Below are 13,245 nucleotides of genomic sequence, written 5' to 3'. Positions count from 1 at the left end.
AACACTTAGCCATGTAACCGAGACAGCCCCCACCCCGAGAACTGGATGTGCTCCAGGTATGAGCGGTGCTGGGGTAATCGTGGGAAAGGGTCACGTTCAATTCCATTTTCTGTTACTCAGATGTGTACTAGGCCTTGTTCTGTGCCAGGCCCTGGGCAGAGCAATGTTGGCAGTGGTAGTTCCCTGGGAACTCTATCAGGGAGCCTTTTTTTTTGGGGGGGGGCCGAGAGGTTTGTGTGATCTCAGCTCCCCGACCAGGGATTGAATTGGGGTCCCGGCAGTGAAAGCGCCAAGTCCTAACCACTGGACCATCAGGGAATTCCCCCGTGGATAGGAGGCTTTTTGTCCGCCATAGAGGTGGACAAAAAGGCTGGGAGCTCCCTAAGTAGGGATGTCAGGTCCCTTTAGGGAGATGTTGGCTGCTGGGACCACAGAACTTCAGGTAGGGAGGTGTCACTCAGCTGCCCGCCTTAAACCTGTAGCAAGGGCCGTGTGCCTGAGAGAGGAAGGTGGCTACTTAGAGGCAGGCAGCAAGGCCCCCATATCCTGGTTAGGGAGCTAGGAGTCCACCCCACCCTTCAGAGAGCGGGCAGCTTCATCATTGTCAGGTAGGCAGGCCTGTCAGAACTTGGAATAAATAAAGACTCAACACTTGTCAGTGAATCATTGTGAAACAGGGCAGGTGTTGATTAGATGAAATCAGAGTGCTGAGAATGTTTAAGTGGATCAGGACAAGTCACAGATTGCTGGGCTAAGCCCTCCTGTGTCTGGCAGGGAGATAAGGGAAAAAGACCTAGTGTCCGGGAGGGTTGGTGGCTGGGGGTGGGAAAAACAGGGAAGGAGAAAGCCGGGAGGAAAGGCACTGGCCGAAGAAGAGGTGGGGAGGGCTCAGGCTTCTTCGAAATTCTTCACCCTCCAGGCCTCCAGGGTCCAGCAGGGGGCTGTTCCAGCCACTTCACCAGCACCTGGATTATTTTCTTTCTTCCTGGACCTCAGCTTTCCCTTTATTCCCAGAGTCTGGTCCCTGGGGCCCTGGGAAGTGAAGACTTTTCTTTCTTTCTATTTTTAAAATAAGTAAATTTATTTATTTATTTATTTTTGGCTGCGTTGGGTCTTCTTTGAGGCTCGCGGGCTTTCTCTAGTTGCGGCGAGCGGGGGCTACTCTTCGTTGTGGTGCGAGGGCTTCTCATTGCGGTGGCTTTTCTTTGTTGCAGAGCAAGGGCTCTAGGTGTGCGGGCTTCAGTAGTTGTGGCACATGGACTCAGTAGTTGTGGCTCGCGGGCTCTAGAGCGCGGGCTCAGTAGTTGTGGCACACAGACTTAGTTGCTCGGCGGCATGTGGGATCTTCCCGGACCAGGGCTCAAACCTGTGTCCCCTGCATTGGCAGACGGATTCTTAACCACTGTGCCACCAGGGACCTTTCTGAATGTGCATGACTTTGGGGAGACTGTGTGAATGCTGGAGAGGGTTAGCCTAAGACCCAAAGATTTAGGAATTAAGTCTTTGTTTGGAGGGACCCTTAAAAATGAAGCCCCCCATCCCCCACCTGACAGATGGGGGAAGTAAGGTCTTGGAGGGGTCAGTGAGGAAGGGACTTCCCCAGAGTTGCACAGTCAGGGGCAGAAACAGGATTGGGGGATTGCGGACCGGGCATTGAGCTCATGACCTGTTCCTGCATCCCTGCCCACCCCCCACCTGTGGCAGTGTCAGGGAGGTGGTGTCCAGGTGCCTCTCTCCTGGTAGCACCTACTCAGGGCTCCCACCCTCACCTCCTCTCCTCCATCTGTGTGTTTCTGAAAGCGTCCAGAGGGTGGGTTTGTGTCTGCCTCTGTGGCAGGCTGAACTTTGCTTGGTTTCACTGGGGACCCAGAAGGATTTGAGGGGATGTACACCCCCCTCACACCTGTGTTTGTCCTCTGCCTGCTGTGGTGCAGGGCACAGGTCCAAAGAGTGTCCACAGCTGTGAACTCTGGAACTCCATGGTTGGCTCACTTAATGGATGGATGAGTTGGTGGGGGGTGGGTGGATGGATGGCTGAGGTCTAATGGATGCAGAGACAGCTAGATGGATGGCTGCATGCATGCATGAATGGATAGGTAATTTCCCCCAGGTAGCGGAGCCAAATTTCCTGGCTATACCAGTTGTTCTTGCAAACTATCCCCATTCCACCCACTCCTGTGACTCCAAGACCTGATTTATCTGAGGTTCTGGACACCTCGTCCTAGGAGCAGAGGTGAGGAAGAAGCTGCCATGCTCTCAGCTCAGTGAGGACGGGTTGGCACAAACCGTCACTGCTGCTTCCCTTCCAAGTTTGCCCAAGCCTGCCCAGGCCTGCTTTTGTTACCAGATAAGGTATATGGTGTAGTGGTGGCCCCTGTTCCCAGGTGAGGATGCTCAGTCTGGTGTACTAGCTGTCATCCCAACCCCAGGGGCACAGACTTGCTGCTCCCAGCTGGACAGGCCCTTAGGGGCCATAGTTGGGCAACCAGCCAGCTTTCCCAGAGGACTTCCCGAACGCGAGGAGTTCATTCCTCCCAGAGCAGTCTTGTGAGATGTCCCAAGAGTCGAGGGCTTTTGTCTCCCAGAGCTGAGACTCCTTCCCTGTGACTCCTCTGGTCTCAGTGTTGCCTTGGCCCTGGAGCCCATGTGGTTATGAGGTGGTGGGGGTCCCCCCATGCTGAATCTCCCCAGCTCTCTGGCTGTTCCTTTTTCCTTCCTCTCCCACTCTGACCTCTGGCTCCCAGGTATGTCTGTCAGTATCCCTGAGAAGCATGGCCCCAGGATTGCCACGTGGACCCAGATGGGGCTGGCCCTGGCCCAGAGTGACTGGGCGAGAGAAGAGGGCTGGCCTGGAGGTCAGATTCTATATGGACAGATGGGCCCTCACCTCTGGCTGCTGACCCTTTTCTTATATATTTATCTGCTCTCAAGACAAATATTTATTGAGTGACTACCTTGTGCCAAGCCGTGTACTTCATACGAGGGAGACAATGGAAACCAACATAGACAAGATCCCTGTGCAGGAAGGCTGACAAACTAACAATTACAACTCAGCATCTTGAGTGCTGCAAGAGGAGAGGGGCAGAGGGCCCTGGGAGCTTGGGAGGGAGGGAGGCTGCCTAACCCAGCGTGGAGTCAGGGAAGGCTTCCTGGAGGAGGAGTCATCCAGACCCAGATGGGAAGCCAGGCAGGCAGAAGAGAGAGAAGAGTTCCAGACAGAGGGCATGGCTTGGGTGGATGGGTTCTTTCCCCCCAGGCAACAGAGTTGGGCCTCCTGGCCCTCCCCAGCCATGAGAGCTGGTTCCCAACAACTCCCTTCCCCGCCCCCAGTGATACCAGATCCCTGAGACACCTGGATGCTTGAGCACCTGTCCTGGAGGGCAAAAACTCAGAGGCCTGAGAGAGTTTGGGTCATTCAGGGGACGGGCACAGGTTTAGTGTTGCTGAGCCGTGGAGTGTGCAATAGGGCTGTGAGGAGACATGATGTGGGGCCTTGATCATGGGAGCTGATCCTAAGAACACAGCATATTAGGTGGAGGTCGATGAGGACGTTGCTTGGGCTGCAGGGTGGAAACTAACCCGGCCATTCCACCTCCCCCTTCCCATCACAGTCCTCCTGGACAGACAGCAAAGAGACAGCAGACAGACGGATTTGTGGGTACAAGCTGGGCTTTATTGGAAACACTGCAGTCTGGGCATGGAGAAGTTGTGCTTCCACCACACTCATCCACACTCACACTCACACTCCTGCCCCACCCCAGCTGGGTCAGTTCTGGTGCAGGGGAGCAGGAGGCCTGGTCCTCCCTTCTGGTCCTCGGTTCCCCAGGGCTTCAGTGATTCACATTCTTTCCCTCAGACACAGGGCTCCCTCTGGGGCTATCATGGGCTACCTGCTGTAGCGCTTTCCCTGGGGGAGGAAGGAGAGGCAAGGTCATGGGCTGGGGTCTTGGGCAGGGGCTTGGAGGGAGGAGGCAGGGCTGGGGAGGGCCAGGCTTGCCTTGGCTGAGTTCTTCTGCAGTCTCCGGATGATGCGGCCCACCCAGGGCTGGTCTGGGGGTGCACAGAGCTGGTAACCTCTCAGCGTGGTGAACCTGGAGACAGAGGTCAGAGGTCAGAGAAAATAGAGCCCTGGAACCCAGCTTCCTGGAAGGCCCTGGTGTGAGGGGCAGCGGCTGGGGACCACACCCGGGAGCCTGTTTCAGGGGCTTCCTTGCAGAGGTTGGGCTTGGCAAGGAGAAGAGAGATAAGAAGGTGGGGGTGGGTTTCCCCAGGGGCTGATGGGGGAGGTGAGGTTAGTCAGGCTTGTCCCGCAACTCACACAACGGCAGGCACCCTGCAGCCATTGTTGATGAGCAGGTAGCGATAGGCTCGCACCAGGAATCCAGGGAAGGGGCGCTGGGTCACAGACAGGCAGCAGTCTTCAGCGTCGTTGGCATCTCCCAGAGCTGGGGTAGGATTAGTGTCAGGACACAGGGACACTGAGGAACGGAGGCCACAGCCCTCACTGGCATTAAGGATGCCTGTCTGTGTGTGGCGGCAGCTAGACCTGATATTCGCTAAATATATTGAAGCACTTCTAAGCAGTTCGGCAAACGACCGCTGTCCTGAGCCCCACAAATGCCCTCCTGCTGCCCTGATCACCCCAACTTCTCTCCCAAGTCTTTTCAACTTCCCCACAAATGAAGAGTTCACGCTGGTTACAGTGTCAGTGGGGGGAAGGATGTGGGGTAGGGAACGGGGTGGGGTGGGTAACAGGAGGGTGGCATTAACAGAACATAGGAGTTGTTAAATTTTTTGACCCTTCTTAGACCAGTACCTCCCATTCCCTCCACCTTAACAGTATACACTGTTCTCTCCCGCCTGGGAAACAGAGGCAGCAGGAAAAGAGCCTGAAGAGACGGGGCTAGTCATAGGCCCTGGATACACCAAGAGACAGATACACATTGGAATTCAGGAGCCCAGGTACACCGCCACTCACAGGCGCACACACGGGGCACAACCCAGGTTCACTGAAACATGCAATCCTAACTCACAGAGTCCCTCACGTCCAGCGTCAAGCAGTCTGAGCCCTAGACACCCCTGCTACTTGCCCCCCACCCTAAGCCTCCCCTCAGCCTTACCAGAGGAGGTCCAGAGCATCAGCAGGCTGAGGGTTAGTAGTGCAGCTGCATGGGATGCCATGGAGGATGAGTGGAGACTGACTGCCAGCAAGCTGTGAGCGTGAGCGAATCTGGGCAGAGTCTGTGTGAAGCCGAGGCCTGGCTGGGAGTGGGTGAGAGTGCTGGGAAGTGCGGGGTGTGAAGGGGTCTGGGAACGTGAAAGTGGACGAAGCTGGAGGAAGCTACCACTGCCACCCATTTATGGCCCGGAACTTTCACTTTCTCTGCTCAGAAATTCCCCTTCAAGTCCGTTCCGTGGATTCCCCTCTGCCCCCCTCTTTCTGACGGAAACTGACCCTGCCCTCCCTCTTTTCTTCTCTTCTGCTTTCCTTGGCTTCAGCTCTAAGAACCTAAGCAGCCTGCAGTCTGGCCAAGAGAAGGGGACCTTGTGCGGTCAGCTCCAGAGAGAGAGTCTGCACTATCACCCCCCTGGTGGCATTTGTGTCATCAGCCACAGGGCTGGCCTCTAGAGGTGATGGTTAGGATGGAGGGGCCCGAGTGAGGAGCTGCGTGCCCTTCCCTAGGTTTCTCCCTTATCCTCACTCTCTTCTCTGTGATTCTTCTCGCTGGTGATGATGAAGAAGACTCCCTGGTGCCCTCAGAACAACCGTGGAGCCTGGGGTAGCCTCCCCAGGTCATTACAGTGCCTGCCCATCCATGGTCTGGGAACCATTCTCTCCCTTGGGACAAGCAGAGTTGAGAAGGAATGTTCCTTGGAAGGAGGCCCACCACCTCTTCCCACATCTCAGGCCTCTGGGATTCAACCTCCTGACTCAGCGGCACTGTCCCTTTCTAGAGTTCTCATTTTCACATGCCCAACACCTGGGTCAACAGAACAGCTGGAGGGAGCCTGGCCTGGCATAACTCCCTTCATCTTTCCCTTCCTCTGGATCCTGGAAACCAAGAGGGGATTTCTAAGGAAAGGGGGCTGGCCAGCTCATATTCACACAAATCCCCAAATTTCTAGACAGATGGGGGAGGGGACAAGTGATTTCCCATCCTTATGAGAAAAACCGGAGATAGATCAGAAGAGAAGTCCTCAGAAGAGAAATTAATATGTGGGACACCTATTCACCCATCCCTACCCAAGCTCTGAACCCTCTTTTCGATGGGAGAGTGTTTCACTCATAAGTTTCTGACTTATTTTTCTTTCCATCCATTAATAATAATAGTAGTAATAGTATTTCTGATTGTTTACTAGGTGCTAGACTTCATACCAAGGACTTGACCACTGTTATCTTGCTTAGCTTTCCCCAAAAAACTAAGAAGTAGTTTTAAAAATTTATTTATTTATTTATTTTTGGCTGCGTTGGGTCTTTGTTGCTGTGCGCGGGCTTCTCATTGCGGAGGCTTCTCTTGTTGCAGAGCATAGGTGCGCGGGCTTCGGTACTTGTGGCTCGTGGGCTCTAGAGCGCAGGTTCAGTAGTTGTGGCGCACGGGCTTAGTTGCTCCGCGGCATGTGGGATCTTCCCGGTCCAGGGCTCAAAGCCTTGTCCCCTGCATTGGCAGGCAGATTCTTAACCACTGCTCCACCAGGGAAACCCTAGGAAGTAGTTTTTATTATTATCATATTATTATCTCTTTTAACACATAAGGAATGAGGCTCAGAGCACAAGGTCACAAAGCAAATAAGTGTCTTGAGCCGAGGCATCTTGAAGATTTACACTCTTTTCCTACCATCCCACACTGCCTGTCTGCCATTGATTACAGAACAGCACAGGGGAGTGAGGCTCTACACATAGCATGCCTAGGTTGGGATTTAGATTACATTACTTGCTAGCCGTGTGACCATGTGCAAAGTATCTAGTTTCTGTGTCTTAGTGTCCTTATCTGTAAAAGAGGAATGGTAATAGCTTTTAATTCTTAGGATTAAATGAGGTAATCTGAGCAAAACCCTTAGTTTAGAGGCTGGTACACAATAAACACTCAATATTAACCATTATTATTATTCTATCCTTTTATTCAGATGTCTGTCAGTGCATCTATCTCTCCATCTTTCCATGGATCCTTCTCTTTATGGTGGTTCTGCTTATTCTCTGTTGCCCCACCCCTGTCCATTCTCCACTCTTCTCTGCCCTGCTCTGTTCTCTAGAAGGGTGACCTCTACAGACAGTATTACTCAGGATCCCTTATCCTTTAGCTTCTGTTTGGGCTTGGCCGTGGGAGGCAGCAGCAGGAGATCAGTGGTAGGAGAGAGGAGTTGGGGTATTTATTCTCCCAATCCTTCATCCTGCTATAGTTCTGACAGTGAATAATTTACTCTGTGGCAGTTGTCCTTAAAGAGTTGTTCTTCGGGGGCTTCCCTGGTGGCGCAGTGGTTAAGAATCCGCCTGCCAATGCAGGGGACACAGGTTCGAGCCCTGGTCCGGCAAGATCCCACATGCTGTGGAGCCACTAAGGCCGTGCGCCACAACTACTGAGCCCATGCTCTAGAGCCCACGAGCCACAACTACTGAGCCCACATGCCACAGCTACTGAAGCCTGCGCACCTAGAGCCCATGCTCTGCAACAAGAGAAGCCACCGCAATAAGCCCACGTGCTGCAACGAAGAGTAGCCCCCGCACACTGCAACTAGAGAAAAGCCCGCGCGCAGCAACGAAGACCCAACGCAGCTAAAAAAAAATTAATTAATTAATTAATTAATTAATTAACTAATTAATTTTTAAAAAAGAGTGGTCTTCAGACAGCAGCATCAGCATCACCATCACCTGGGAGCCTGTTAGAAATGTAAATTCTCAGGTCCTACTCCAGAGCTACTGGAGCAATCCATATTTTAACACACCCTTGATGGCTCTGATACATGCTGAAGTTTAAGAACCACTGATCTACAGTTAGATTCTTTTGGGCTGCCTCATCTCCGTGGGTTTATCTCTGAGGCTTCGGAAACACTGTTCCTTCGTCTGGCCTCTTCAGGCCTTGGTATAGTAATGGTTTCCCACTATTGCTGAACCCTGAGTGCCTCACTCTTCCATGTTGGTTCCTGAATCTTGACCCCCACCTCTTAAATAGCCCCTTTATTAAAATCTTTCTGGTTAGACTTTTTTTGAGTGTGCCATCTGTTTCCTGCCAGGTTCCTAACTGATACAGTAAATGGTACCAGAAGACATCCCAGGAAATAGATTTCCAAAATGGGATCCTGGGATTGCGTTGCTCATATATTTGCTGAGTGCACAAACCTCCTTGCATGGGGAAAGAGGACACAAGTAATCCAGAACATGAAGAAGCATCACCATCACTTACGACTATCACTAAGTGAGGTGCAGTGTAGGATGCTGATGGAGGGAAAGACATTAGGAGATAAAATGCCCCAGGTACTTAATTGCTATGGCCACAAATGGTGATTTCAAATGGTCATTACATACATGGTTGGGTGGGCTGCCTGTTTCTGGTTGTGCTGGCACAATTACATAAGAAAAAGAGAAGTTTAAGAACATGAAATTCTAATTCAAGTTATGGGTAGAGATTCAGAAAACTATGGAATTTTTAAAAATTGAAGTACAGTTGATTTACAATGTTGTGTTAGTTTCTGTTGTACGGCAAAGTGATTCAGTTACATATATATCTATATATCTATTCTCTTTCAGATTCTTTTCCATTATAGGTTATTACAAGGTATTGAATATAGTTCCCTGTGCTCTACAGTAGGTCCTTGTTGTTTATTTATTCTATACATAGTAGTGTGTATCTGTTAATCCCAAGCTCCTAATTTATCCCTCTCCCCCTAATTTATCCCCCTTCACTATGGAATTCTTAAGTCATCTTTAATGTATGTGATCCATAGCCACATGGCAGATATGGCTATGGATCAAGCCCCAAAACTGATTGTATGTGTGGTAGTGTTGCAACCCCGGGTAAATGCACAACCCCACCATATTCCTAATACTAGAATAAGCGCACTCTTGGGAAGGAGAAGGACTCTGAGACTTGGAATAGGGACATTTAGGCAGAGATGAACAAAGCTGAGAATTTTGGACCTTTAAATTCCCTTAAACCTTCCTTGCTGGCAGAAGAACACTCCTCCCCCTGCAAACCGTGAATGATCCAGCCTTCCCATTCATTAAAAAATGTTTTTAATAACTCCCTGGCAAAAGGCATGCAGGGGTCCTCTTCAGGACCCACCCTCACCACCCTTCATAGCCTCCAGGCCCATAGTGCGAGTTTGATTCTAACATAGCCTGGATGGGAATGTACAAGATATGCTCCAAGAACAATAGCGTGTACACTGAAGGAGTTGCAAGAACTTGTCAACTGTATTGGGAGAATCTTGGGGACCAGTGAGGACAAATTTATTGATATGTATGCCCTTATCCAGGATTTGGGCATTACTGTATTAGCTGAGCACCTGGGAATGGTGTTAATAATCTGTTGAGTTGGTTACTGGAAGCCTGGACTCAACAGTGGCCTATGATCAATGAGGTTGGGGTGCTAGAACCTCACTGGCATATTGTAGAACAGTCTTCCTCAGAATCTGAGGTGCATACGATTCACTGGGGGGTCTCATGAAACTGCAGATTCTGATTAAGTAAGTCTGGGTGAAGTCCAAGATGTCGTGTTTCTAACAAACTTCTAAGTGATGCTAATGCTGCTGGTCCTCAGAATATACCTTGAGTAGCAAAACAGAGGAAAGAGTGCAAAGGTTACAGAGATAGGAATGTTGGAGGCCCCTCTTATGTGCAACCACTAACTCTGAAGGGTCCAGGAAGATAATTCCTTCTCCAAGGCCATGAGAAAAGCACTGGTGATGAGAACACTAACTATGAAAAGCAATGTAGTGGTTTCTTTTTTTAAAAAAAATAAATTTATTTATTTTTTAAAATTTATTTTTGGCTGTGTTGGGTCTTTGTTGCTGCGTGCGGGCTTTCTCTAGTTGCGGCGGGTGGGGGCTGCTCTTCGTTGCGGTGCAGGAGCTTCTCGTTGCGGTGGCTTCTCTTGCTGTGGAGCACGAGCTCTAGGCGCGTGGGCTTCAGTAGTTGTGGCTCGCGGGCTCTAGAGCACAGGCTCAGTAGTTGTGGCGCATGGACTTGGTTGCTCCGCGACATGTGGGATCTTCCCGCACCAGGGCTCGAACCCGTGTCCCCTTCATTGGTAGGCGGATTCTTAACCACTGCGTCACCAGGGAAGCCCTGTAGTGGTTTCTTTAGTAGGCAGGAGATGAGGATGGGAGATGTTCTCTTGGGACTGGGCAATCTCATTTCAAGGAGAATAATGGAATCTTTGAGTGGTAGAGTCTAGATGCTCACCTTCTGATCAATAAGATGAATGAAATTACTAAATAAGCTGCAGGGACAAGTGGCAATCATTGTGCTTTGCCCATAAGGATCTGTGGTGGTAGCTAATTGATCATAGTTTTCCTAGGAATGAAATAGATGGACAACTTACTGACACATATAAGTGTAAAATGTCTAGGCCTGGTAGGGAGAAACTTGATTCAAATTGTATTGGGGATTTACAGTGTTTACCCATTTCCTTGACTTAAATCAGTTCCCCAGACCTGAAGCCCCTTGATTGGTTGGTGGGGGCGTGGGAAGGCTTGAGTCTTTTCACAGGTGGACTCTATACATCTTTCTTCTAGTCAGTTGTTCTCAAGGTGTGGTCCCTGGACCAGCAGCATCAGCATCAGCCGGGAACTTGGTAGAAATGCAAATTCTCGGGCTCTGCCTCAACTCCATTGAATCAGAAACTCTGGGAGTGGCCTAGCCATCTGTAGTTTAACAAGCCTTTCTGGTGATTTTGATGTATGCTAATCGAGAATCATTTCTCTAAGCCTTCCCTAGAGAGATCTGTAGCCGTTTGCCAGGGTGACTATGAATGGTGAACAGAAAATATTCAGATCTTTGGGGGATTATTAGATACTGTCTCATGTTAATACTAGTCTTGGGGACCCCAAACCCCATTGTGGTCCACTAGTCAGAGTAAGGGTTTATGGAGTTCAGGTGGTAGAACGATCTTGGTTCAGGTCCATCTCACAGTGAATCTGTAAGACCTATCCAGTGGTTGTTTCTCTAGTTTCAGAATGTATAGTGGGAATAACTATACTTAGTAATTAGCAAGGTCTCCACACTGGTTCCTTGACCAAGGAGTGAGGAAAATTATGGTAGGAAGGGCCAAGTGGAAGTCCTTTGAACTGTGCCTGCCCCACCATGTTCCCCCCTACAATAGTAAACTTAAAGCAATGCTTTGTTGCTAGAGAATGTGCATAGAAGAGAGCACCTTCAAAGACTTAAAGATGCTTCAGCCCTTGGTACAGCATATTACAGCTAATAATCTAGCACGTGCCTTCTTTCTGTACCAGTCACTTAAAGACCATTGAAATCCATTCATTTTCAACTATAATGACAGAAATACACCTTCACTGTTTTACCTCAGGGATATTATCAGCTTTCCTGCTCTGATTATCATAAGATAATCTGGATATCTCACAGGATATCAAAGTAGTCCGTTAAACTGATGACATTATGTTTACTGGCACACAAGAAATAGCAGTTGCCCTAAATGCCTCAGTAAGACCTATGTATGTCAGAGGGAGAGAAAGAAATCTTCCAAAAATTCAGGATCCTACAACATAGGTAAAGTTTCTAGGCTATTAGAGGTAGGGAGAAGCTGAAAAACAGTGATCTGGGGAATGTTGCACATTTACCGTGAAGAGGCACAATGCTTAAAGAGCTATTTGGATTTTGGAGGCAACATACATCATAGTTAGGTGTAGTACAGCAAAATATTTGTTGGATATGGCATAAAGCTGACAGTTTCGAATGAGGCCCAGAGCAAGGAAGGGGTCTGCAGCAGGTCTAGGCTCTGGGGAAAAGTTGCCTGTCTACTTGGGCCTTATGACTCATAAATCCAGGGAATTTCAGATTGTCTGTGGCAGAGAAGGGTGCGACAGGAGCCCCAGAAGGAGCATTACAGGAAAGACCCTTAGGGTGTTGGAGTAAGGACTTACCTCTTCTGCTAACGATTATTTACTCTTTGAAAATCAGTCCTGATTTGCCACTGGGCCCTGGTTTAAAACTCAGACTATAGATCACCCAGTGACAACGCAACCTAGGGCGTTATCTATAGCAAGTCATATAGTCGGATGTGCGTGGCCGGTGTTCCACTGTCGAAGGAACATTGTACATTTGAGACCAGGCCTTAGAAATTTCAGAAGGCATGAGTAAAAGCGTGGGGTGGTGACTCAGATTCCTACTTTTATTGTTTTCTGCTTCTTCTTCTGATCGTACTTATGCCTTCATGGAGAAGTTTTCTATAAACAGTTAACAGAGAGAGGAAGTGTATGGTCTTGATTTTCAGATGGGTCCCTAAGGTATGCTGGCATCAGTCAAAAGTAGACGGTTGCTTACATTCAGGTGTGGCCCTGAAAGACAGTGGTGAAGGGAAGTCCTCTCAGTGGGCAGAACTTCAGGCAATACATTTAATGTCTGCTTTGTCCAGAAGGAGAGATAGCCTGAAGTTTGGAGCTATACAAATTCATGTGCAGTGGCTGCCCACAACAACCCTGCCCTCACCTCTGTAAATTGAGTCTTCACTAAATTCTTTTCTATTAAGACTTTTGGGTCATGCCATTTGTTTCCCTCCAAGATCTTATATGATACAAGAATATAGTGCAGAGCTGGCGTAAAGGTTTCAAATAAATTTCAATACTGTCTTCTTGGAATGCCTGTTGGGAAATATCCTGAGAATCAGCAGCAAAGGGTGAAATAATGAAATAATAATAAACAAGGGATTTACACCACATTCATTCAATAAATATTTATTGAGGGCGTCCTATGTTCCAGACACTGTTCTTGGCACTGGGACACAGCAGTAAACGAAACAGAAAGACATTCCTGCTCTTGCAGAGTTTTTATTCCATTTAAAAAAAATATTTATTATTTAGGTTGAGCTGGGTCTTAGTTGTGGCACGTGGGATCTTCATTGCTGCATGTGGTATCTTTTAGTTGTGGCATGCGGGCTTCTTAGTTGCGGCATTTGGACTTCTTAGTTGAGGCATGCATGCGGGATCTAGTTCCCGGACCAGGGGTCGAACCCAGGCCCCCTGCATTGGGAGCATGGAGTCTTACCCACTGGACCACCAGGGAAGTCCCTG

At 49.3% G+C, this 13,245-nt stretch overlaps 2 protein-coding genes across 2 annotated transcripts in view; one reads left to right on the top strand and one right to left on the bottom strand.

Annotated features, from left to right (window-relative positions):
• Positions 1 to 13,245, top strand: part of LOC309799521 (uncharacterized protein) — a 121,869-nt gene that overhangs the window by 10,923 nt on the left and 97,701 nt on the right. The window lies entirely within an intron of this gene.
• CCL19 (C-C motif chemokine ligand 19) lies at positions 3,518 to 5,919 on the bottom strand. The gene is made up of 4 exons (XM_082621051.1): positions 5,121 to 5,919; positions 4,319 to 4,445; positions 3,998 to 4,091; positions 3,518 to 3,907 (listed from the first exon to the last, which is right to left on the bottom strand). The coding sequence occupies exons 1-4, from the start codon at positions 5,356 to 5,358 to the stop codon at positions 3,887 to 3,889; spliced, it is 480 nt and encodes a 159-aa protein (XP_082477177.1). The 5' UTR covers positions 5,359 to 5,919; the 3' UTR covers positions 3,518 to 3,886.

This window comes from Mesoplodon mirus (assembly GCF_964341445.2).
Source record: "Mesoplodon mirus genome assembly, chromosome: 1".
NCBI lineage: Eukaryota > Metazoa > Chordata > Mammalia > Artiodactyla > Ziphiidae > Mesoplodon > Mesoplodon mirus.
Note: the sequence above shows the minus strand (reverse complement) of the source record. Positions and strands in the feature narration are given on the sequence as shown.